At 36.1% G+C, this 10,340-nt stretch overlaps 1 protein-coding gene across 1 annotated transcript; it reads right to left on the bottom strand.

Moving 5' to 3' along the window:
• Positions 1–686: 686 nt before the first annotated feature.
• LOC104598897 (pectinesterase-like) lies at positions 687–7,933 on the bottom strand. The gene is made up of 2 exons (XM_010261179.3): positions 6,862–7,933; positions 687–1,622 (listed from the first exon to the last, which is right to left on the bottom strand). Exons 1-2 carry the CDS (start codon positions 7,916–7,918, stop codon positions 928–930), a joined length of 1,752 nt encoding a protein of 583 aa, XP_010259481.1. The 5' UTR covers positions 7,919–7,933; the 3' UTR covers positions 687–927.
• Positions 7,934–10,340: the final 2,407 nt, after the last annotated feature.

Below are 10,340 nucleotides of genomic sequence, written 5' to 3'. Positions count from 1 at the left end.
CCCCACAGGGATTCCTATTCCCCATAACTTTTTTTTATGATGTCAATTATTTTATTTTATTTTTATTTAATTTAAAAATTAAAAATAAAATAATTAAAATTTATAATCCTCATCGGGTGGGGATTGAGGTCCCATGGGGCAGGGACTACTCTCCCCATCCCCACCAATGGGGATGAAACTTTCTCCATCCTTTGTCCCCATGAGGGAAAATTTTCCATCCCTAAATGCATGCTTAGTTACTGTGGGCCTTAAGGATCTAAGCAATTAAACCCACTTTACAAAAAAAAAAAAAAAAAAAAGCCAAGCCCATCATTACGATATAGGCCAGGTTAATTCAATTTTAATTGATTTTTAAATGACCAAAGTGAAATTGATTCAACCTGATCAGGTTGGAAAATTATTGAATCAAGTCAATTGGAGATAATAGAAACCGATCAACTCGTGCCAAATTGGGTTAGATTGATTGGCAACCCTAACTAAAACTAATTATTATTTTTTTGTATTGTAAAACAATTATTAAAAATAATATATAAAATTTATATAATTATTAATTATTTAAAAAAATAAAATATAAAACCATGCATCTCATGCGTCCACCTAATACGCGATAAACCACAATCTTAAGCCAACCCAGAGAGTGATGATATGATGGGAAAGCTCTCGTTGAGCAAAGTAAAAGAGCCCTGTTACAGCAGGCAAATCAGATGCATTACTAGCTGGTATTCATTGGAAACCATTACAATTATAGACCTAACGGATTCAGACATAGCTTTAATAGTAACACAGAAAAATAAGTGAAATTACCACCATATAGAGAATTCGACGGTGAACCTCTTCCAAGCAACAGCAAATTGATAAGTTACACCACAAGAGAAACAGTACTGCTAGCTGCTGTTATTCAACGCAGAAGGATTGATTAATTCATGTTCAACTTAAACCTGCGGAATATGGAATTCCGGTGGATGATAGCCAACCACCTCCTTGTATAAAAGATGCCACTGTGAACTGGGTTGCCTCCGTAGAGCTGTTGATGACTCTGTAACCAGGCCACTTCACCCTGTTGGTTGTATCTGAACCTGGACCTTTATTCATATACTCCCCATAGTAAAGGGTGCTCAATCCAAAATTGCCCGACCATTCTAACCATCCAGCTGGGTTTATCAGATCATCGAGATAGGAACCTATAAATACTGTTCTGGAGTATTCTTTCCATGGCCGACCAAGATATGTGTGGAATGATGATTTCACCGGACTGAGATCCGCCGCTAAGGTGACTTTACAGTTGAGGATGGAAATGCCGGTGTTCTGGTTGGGGTCTTCTCTTCCTTGTGCCGTGAAAATGTTCTTCTGGTTGGCATTGGGACGACGAGCATACAGATTGCAGTTTTGAAATACAACAGCTGCATTGCCGAAGATGAAGTCAACTGTGCCATATATGTCGCACTCTCTGTAAAACTGTCTGAGAGAATGCACATACAGAGTGTCTTGGTAACCTACGAAGCTACAGCGATAGAATGCAGAAAGATCTGAACCGCTTCTTAGTGCCACCGCTTGATGTTTGCTAGGTCCCGCTGCGTTCTCGATGGTCATGTCCCGGGCAATAAATCCATTGCCCACCACAGCTGCCAAGCACAAAACAATATTTAGATTTTAGAGAGACAGAGAGAGAGAGAGACTACTGTTTTTCAAAATTCAGTTAAGGGGTGCAACCCGGGTGGCGGGGTGGGGCAGGCTGGGCTGGGCTAAGCTCAACCTAGGCCCAACCCTAAGAATTTGGCCTAAAGCCTGTACCTGGGTCGAACTAAATTTCAAGCCCGAACTGTTCAATTTGAGCCTAACATCAATGTATGTGTACTTTATGAATGTATGCACGTATATATATATATATATATATATATATATATATATATATATATATATATATATATATGTGTGTGTGGTATATATATATGCATTTCTATAAACAGGCCGGACTCAAGTTAGGATGAGGTTGGGCAGGGCTTGGGCTACCTAAGGGCTAGACATAAGCTCGGACCAATACATAAAAAGCCCAATTTTTTGGTGACAGGCCCAACTCGAAGACCAAAATTCCAACCCTAGCTTCTGTAAAGTTACACGTTGGATTGATCCGGGCTTGGGTTGGGCCTGCCCAAATTGAACCCAAGCAGGTCATGGAAAGAAACGTTTCCAAATATCGGACATAGGTCCAATCTATGATTACGGTTTTATAACCCGAACCCACCACATCCATCACAAGTACATTATTGTTTTAATGTTTTCCCCTGTTGGGTTGGTTGAGCATGATATGGAGCAGGCTTAGGTTTGTCGATCCTAGGCAGATATTCATGGAAATGAACTGAGCCGAACCCGCTCAAGAGATGCCCAATAGCCAGGGTGTCAATTGACAATCTGGATCTCCTAGCCACAAGAATCCTATCCACACCTACCTGCAAGATACTATAGCTTTACATTGAAGTATCTCCCCATGAATGATAGCATGGAAATATTGGAGATATTCCCAATGTGTGGCTGTAGTGATGTGTGAATAGGAGATTTGAACATGTCAATTGACTGTTGGACCCCTTCCAAATTAATACCAATTTGGATGGATTGGATGGATCAATAAGACATTGAATTGGACCAGTCCAGAGTTAATAGTCCAAAGTATTTATTGGACTAGATTAAGCCTAGTCCATCTGTAACAGATTTAAATTGGATTGGGTCCGATTGAAACAATATCTTATCCATTAATAGAAGATAAAAATACAGGTGTGAATGGATTAAGTTTGGATTGGAACCAATCTAAATTAAAACCAAATTGAGTATAGTGTACAGTCCAGACATTAAATTGGATTTGACATGGTCTAAAATTATCCAAAGTATTCATTGAATTGGATTGGATCAAATATTGACTTATTAGATCAAATATTGTCCAATTGACTTATTAGATCAAATATTGTCCAATTGACACCCCTACCTATAGGTAGATGCTGACAAGGCCCACATTAATCCTTTAAATGTTTCAAATCAGGGAGCTAAGCATGTGCACGTCCATGATCCAACAGCTTTGACGAAGACTTCTTTACCATGGAATGTTTTTAAGACAGGAGGGAGCAGATAAGAAAAGAATAAAATCATTAACGTTTCAACCGTTGTTGGGCTTTCCTAATTGGGCAAGAAGCCCATTGCTGGTTAAAAGTTAAATCCTGCCGACAGTGGAGCCTGGTTTTGTAGGGAATGATCCTCAATAGTTGTCACTAGAGGCATCAAAAAAATTCCTTATGCTGCGTTTGATTACAGTGCAGTTTTATTTACACTACTACAAATGCATGAATGCAAATGAAAATAAATGTAAATTCTGGTTTAATTTTCTTTTAGGTTTTATTTATTCTGATTTAGGTCTTATTTTACTTCATAAATCATAATTACTGCAATTAAATAAAATAAGGTAAAATTCGAAACAAAAATAAATCATAATTTTGTATTGCAATCAAACACAGCTTTAGTCTCAGTTTGAAAAGAGTACAAATATAAATATGTACAAGAACGTAAATATATTTGTACTCCTTCCAAATATAAACCTCATGCGGTCGATTTATCCCCAATAACGCCTTAATGGCAATGTGAGGGGCACTTTACTGCACCACATCAACACACGTGGGCACAACGCTTGACAACACCTCGGATCTATTGATAATTTTTTTTTTAACAATTTCCAAAATAAATTGTTAAGTTTTCTTACTGTTGCTTCACTTCTATTAGGTTCAAATGTGAAGGGTTTGGCTCTGGATAAAAATTAAAAATAAATTTAGCTCTTTCTTTTTCTACTAAAATTATGTGTCTTCTCCTTTTCTCATTAAGCTCTGTTTGGAAGGAGTATAAATGCAAATATGTATAGTGAAAAACATTGTATTTTGTATTATTTTGTACGTATTTATATTGTAGATCAGACCTGTTCATGGGCTGGGTAGCCCAACGGCGTAGCTTGGTACCTCGATGGGCTTGGACATGTTTTTAAGGCCACAGGCTTGACCTCGGGCCCAAAACACCAAGCCCGATTGCTTTGTGTGTCGGGCTCAGGATTTGCCAAAAAAGCCCAACTCAAGTCTAACTATTTTATATAATATAAAATATATAATATTTATTAGGGATGCAAATGGATCGGATCATGATCCCATCCTATTTGGTCAAATTCAGATCACCCCCTGTTCGGATCTTTGGATCGGATTCGAATCACCCCCTATTCGATCCGATATATATATTATATATATGTTATTTATTTATTTATAAATATATTTTTATAAATTTGTTACATTATTTATTTATTTATAAAAACATGTATATATGATGAAAACAATTAAAAAATACTTGTATTTTTTGTTTTTATTTTATTTAAATTTTCTTTTAATAATTTATTTATTTTTAAAGAAAACAAGTCGAATTGGATCAAATCTGAAGATCTGACTTACCGATAGGATTCAAATTCAAATCGAGTCCTATCAAATTGAATCCGACATGAACAGTGTCAAATCGAATTTGAATATACCTTGATTCGAAGCCGATCCAATCCATTTGCATCCTAATATTTATTATTATTTATAAATTCATAAAACTAAAAACCTTACCTGATTTTCCCTTTCCCTATCTTCATCGTATATCATTTATAACTTCCCACTTCTTAGAGAGCTCAAGCTAGCAACGACCAACAAACCATCGATCTCTAGTGAGTCGGTGGCGAATGTAGGCTAGCAATGGTAGGCGGCAACCTTTTTTTTTTCTTGCATTACCTTCTCCGGCAAACTCAAGTAGCAACGATCCAGCGGCCAAGTCCTCTCATTTCTCAACTCTCATAGTTTTCATCAATCTCCGACTAGTCGGCCATAAACGTAGGCTAGCAGCGACATTCGGTGAACTCAAGTAATAGTGATCAGGTCCTCTCTCTCTCTCTCTACTGGCAAACTCAGGAAACTGACGAACTTGAGCTTTGGGCTTTTTATGAGGATTGGGCTTGAGTTAAAAAAAAAAGAATGAAATCCCGACTCAGCCCATAAACAAATCAACTATAGATATTTGTATTTGCACTCATAGAAAAAGGATAAAATACAAAGAACTACCCTTTTGGAGGTAGTGACACTTTGTTGTGTGAGTTTTCATATTTACAATGGAGAGTTACTCCGAATTTTTAGATCCCAATACTCTGCTCTTGTTAGTAGTATTTTGTCCATTTTAAACTTTTATGAAATCCATTTTACTCTTTCCTTTATGGATCTTAAAAGTTAAAACCCAAAATTTAAAATTTTCTTTATATATATTTTTTCTCTTCTCTTTATTTGCCTCACATGGTGGAGAGAGAGATTTGAAAGATGGGATATCTACCATGAGAGCAAAATGATCTAATAAAAGTTCAAAATTGATTGATTACTTACAACAGTGCGGAATTGGATTAATTGAAATCAATGATACACCCCATGCCAATCATAAAATACATGAAACCCACATCATTCAATCTCTCACTTGTGGGTCTCATGTATGTTATGATTGCATGGGTTTATTATCATTGGTTCCACGTTAGAAAACTTTGGTGGTTAGAAGCCAAGATCGCAAGGGCTGTTGAGGAGCTTATTCTCTATGACAAGTCAACTCAGTCCCCTTCTTTGTCAAACATTGAATACAAATTAATACTCTCTACCCCACACCTATGATAGGTTGATAACGTATCACAAACTTTTTTTTTTTTGTGGATATTCTTGGGGTTATACAACGGGGGCAGTCCATCCTCATACCCTTAATCTCCAACCTTCGGCTAGTCGATCTCCTCTACAAACATGGAAGATCCCACCAACTGAACCGCTATATCAGTTAATTCTAATGTTCTAAAAATTGATAAATTAGGATTGTTTTCGTCATTAGTTTTTGAATAAGTGATTCGGCCATTCAATTCGAACAGATAATTTATTTTGATTTAAAAAAATAATTAATATAATTAAGATAAACAGTTTTAGTGGATCAGCGGGTTATTGACCAAATCAATGATTTTTGGTGCATGAACAGTTTTAGAGTGAAATGAAACCGATTACTTGAATGATTTCTGATTCAACTGATCCGACCGTTCCATTTAATCCGGTTTTCAAAACCTTGGTCGAGTCTTGTCAACTGACTCGAAAATGTAAATTCAAATACTTAAATAATCACTATCCACTCTACCCCAAAGTAGAGTAGTTCTTGGCTTATTATATCTTTGAAAAGAAAAACCTCTTTAAACGTTGGACTTTTGTTCCAGATTTGGGATCTCTATTCAATAAAAACAGTCCCAACGGTCTTCTAGGCTTCGAACATAGATCATATGTTGGAACGTATTGAAACGGCTTTTCGTTGGGAGGAGATCTCAACCATTTGTTTCAAATACAAAGTCAAAGGGAAGTAACTTTTGGTTGGACTGCATCAGGATAGTTCTAATGTCGTAGTCACAGCTGACGTTTCACGTTAAATGCATACGGTCGGCGGTGTGGTGTACGTTAGAACCTACAAGGTGCATTATTAATTGGACAGATTGTCGGCATCGATGTATCCTGCTGACAGATAACCATCAGATCCCGATCGACGCTCAAAACTTACCCCTAAAAATCTAAAAGAAATCAAGATTATAGAGTCGGTAGAACTCAGAAGAAGCTTATTTTTTTTTCTTTTTTTGGTTAATAAACTCGGAAGAAAAAGAACGATAAAAAACCCAACCTCTGAGCTCTGAGAATGATGTTGATTCTGTCAACCCGTGCTGGGATGACTAATCACCTCGCGATTAATCAATTCATGAAAATCAATTAATTTAATCAATCGATAGTATAAAAACAAAGTAGCACTTACCGACAGTAGCAGAACGGAAAGTAGTCCAGCCATCGACGACATTGCGACTAGCTTTGACCACTGTCTTTCCGATCCCATCTCCGACGAACATCAGCATGGTCTTCTTCTTCCCCACGTCCACATTTTCGAAATATGTTCCTGCCTTTATATAGATCACAAATCTGGTTGCACTCGAATTAGGTGCCGCAGCTACCGCCTCGCCTATCGTCCTGAAGTTGCCACTCCCGTCTTTAGCCACCACCAGATCAAACTTCATCGTGTTGGTCGACGCCTGCAACAGCTTTCGATCTTTGGGCGACACCCATCCCGGGAACCTGCCGGCCATTTTACCATACTCGGGGAACACCTCGTCCTTCAGGGTATCGGCCGCCTTTGGCATCTTTGTAAGCATCGCTAGAGAATTACTGACCAAATGGCTTATGTTGTTTAAGTTTTGCTTTATCTCCTCTCTGATTACCTGCTCATTGCCCAAGGACAATCCATCGAGACAGGTGTACTGATTCGTCATAGCAGCGCTTAACAACGTTTGCAAGTCATTGTAGTGCTTTGAAGGTGAGCTTTTTGGTGATAGATCAGAGAGAGCGGTTTGAAGCTCTGAGATGGTTTCGTCGAAAAGTTCTAAACAGTCATCCAGAGCCCGCTGTTCAAGTGGGTCTTGCGCTTTGAGGTTCTTTCGGATGTCAGTGCAGTTAGAGGCAGAAATCTCGACTTCTTTTACAGTGTAGTTGACAGTAGAAGAGATCATTTGTGAGATGGTTTTGGAAGTTAGGTCTGGGAAGGAAGACAGAGTTGAAACGCAGAGTTCTGGGTATAAGGTACCTTCACAAGCTGAGTGTGCGATCTGAAGGTGGTGCAATACTGGGATGGAGGAGGAGGCTTGGACTAGGAAAAGAGTAATTGAGATGGTTAAAACAAGAAGCTGGATTTTAGTTCTTCTTCTCATGATAAACATGGTGGCCGGACCGGAAGGAGAAAGGGAGGAGAGGAGGCAAAATATGTAAGTATATATATAGAGAGAGAGCAACCGAGCAAAAATGGAGTGCATAAATATCTTCATCTACCATAGATATATAGTTGCCCTTGGCCTCACGTCAAGGCAACCACCACGAAATTAGTTCATTTATGAGTGTCAATATGGACTGGATTTGGATTTGGTCCATGTATAATGAATATATATTAAATTGAGTTAGATTAATGAAACAATATAGCCTATTGATAAAAGAGAAAAATACAGGTACCAATATGCCAGGTTTGAATCAAACCCAATCTAAATTAAAACTAATTTAAATAAATTAGATGGTTGAGACATTGAATTCAACTATTCCAAAACGATATTCATTAGATTAGATTGAACCCAGTTTGGGTTACTGAGTAATAACTCTCTCTATGGACTGGAACCCTTTAGAGTAGTCAACAAAAAGGAGGTCCGGTAAAAGCAATGGAATTATGCTTGTCGGTGCGTCACTGTGCAAAAAGTGGAAGCTTCGTTAATGGCAACAGGACATTTGATTATTCTCGGAATTCTTTCCACGTTTCCAATAACACAAAGCCCAGTTTTTCGGTGAATGCTAAAGCCTAAAGCCCCGCTGGGCCCACTATTGTGAGAGGAAAACTGGAAAACAGTCAAAACCAGTGTTTTTAAAACCGGATAGAACCGGAAGGTCGGACAGGAAAAATCGAAAGTCGGTCACCTGATCAATTCCATTTTACCCCAAAATTGTAGATTTGATCAGTGAGTTGTTGATTCGGGCAGTCGAATTGTTAAATCATTGACCTGAACAGTCATTTTTTACCTTTTTATTTTTTAAATTTTAATTCATTTTTTAATTTTTTATTAGAATTGATTATCCATTTAAACCGCACAGTCGGATCATTTGACCCGAGAACCGGTCCCAGAACGATTCTCTGTCCAATCTGATTTTAAAAACCTTGGTCAAAGCTTAAACTAGAGCCTAATTCGATGACAGAATCAGTCTCACTTATAAACCCAAGGCAAAAATACATGGATTTGGGAACATAAGATAAGCTCCATGACTAGCCTGGGCCTCATAAGTTAGGATAATTTTTATAAATCCTACAAATAAGAAATGTAAATTTCCAAAATTATTGGATCAATGTGTTTGATAAATCATTGATAGACCTATCTTATAATTCTTCCTTATTATAAAAATCACTTAGAATATGTAAAATAAATTATTTTATTTTTTAATTTTTAAATTAAGAAAAAAATCATTTGGGCATATAAATTATTGTTAGATAAATGAGTTTAAAAGACTATCAATAGATTCATTTATAATTTTCTTTACTGCAATGAAAATCATCTAAAACATATAATTTTCTATAGGTTGTTGGAACCAAGGCTTTTAAAACTGGAATGGACAAGTAACCGTTCTGAGGTCCTGTTCCTGTGTTGAATGGTCCAACCATCTGGTCACGGATGGTCCGTTCTGACAAAAATATTAAATATTTTAAAAAATCTAAAAATGGCCAAATATCATTCATGGGTTGAACAGTTCAACGATTCGACTGCCTGATTCAACAGTTCACTAACTAAATCAACGGTTTTGGCCAAACAATATATAAAATGGGTGACCAATTCCCAATTTTTTCAGTTTGACCATCCAGTCTAATCCGGTTTTAAAAACATTGGTTGGAGCAGCCTATAGCAATTGTTATTGGCAGTCATGACCATGACTGGTATAGGATGTATTGTTTTCATTGCATTCCACACATACACCCTATCCCATATCAGGCCTATCACCTACTCATATTTTAAACATTGGTTGACAATTTGTCTCAAATTATTGGTGTTAAGTTTGGGTAATTAGGCTGGTAGCCGACATAAAAACATTTAACCAAATCTAAAATCATTATGATTCTTATTGAAAGAAAATAATGACCAAATAAAACCCTGAATATATAACTTAGGTCATGTTTGAATTACCGTAAATCTATGTTTATTTTTAAATGATTTTTTTAAAAAGAAAATATTTTATTAATTACAAACTTGACTTAACTTTTAGGAAGCAACCTAATTTAACTTTTAAAAATAAATAACTCAAAATAGATTTCTTAGATAAATAGTACATACCTAATAAAGTGGGTTATTGTTTACCAATAAGATCTCATTTAATATCTTAAATCGAATTAAAAAACATAAATTAATAGTGAGTTTCAAATAAAATAGATCAGAATAGATTGTCAACTACAAAGATGTAAGACCCGTAATAGTTTTTTAATTTTTGATAACTAAATAGTAAACTTCAAAAACTGATTGTGCATTAAAGTTATATAAATTACAAAAAAAATTAGTGTAATTAGAAAATCTATAATAGCAACAATACTTAGTAATTAAATACTGAGTATTAATAAAAATTTAAGAAAATAATCATCATCATTACTAATTAAAAATAATATTAATCTTTAATTAAATAATTAAGTAAATATTATATTTTGTTTAATCTTTAAATTTTTACAGT

This window comes from Nelumbo nucifera, chromosome 3, assembly GCF_055504915.1.
Source record: "Nelumbo nucifera cultivar China Antique chromosome 3, China Antique-T2T, whole genome shotgun sequence".
Classification (NCBI taxonomy): Eukaryota; Viridiplantae; Streptophyta; class Magnoliopsida; order Proteales; family Nelumbonaceae; genus Nelumbo; species Nelumbo nucifera.
This window is presented reverse-complemented; position numbering and strand designations above follow the sequence as displayed.

Coding starts and splice junctions, on each gene's coding strand:
- LOC104598897 (XM_010261179.3), bottom strand. CDS start 7,918: ATGAAGATATTTATGCACTCCATTTTTGCTCGGTTGCTCTCTCTCTAT. Junction 1,623..6,861: donor TTTCCGTTCTGCTACTGTCG/GTAAGTGCTACT, acceptor TGTGCTTGGCAG/CTGTGGTGGGCAATGGATTT.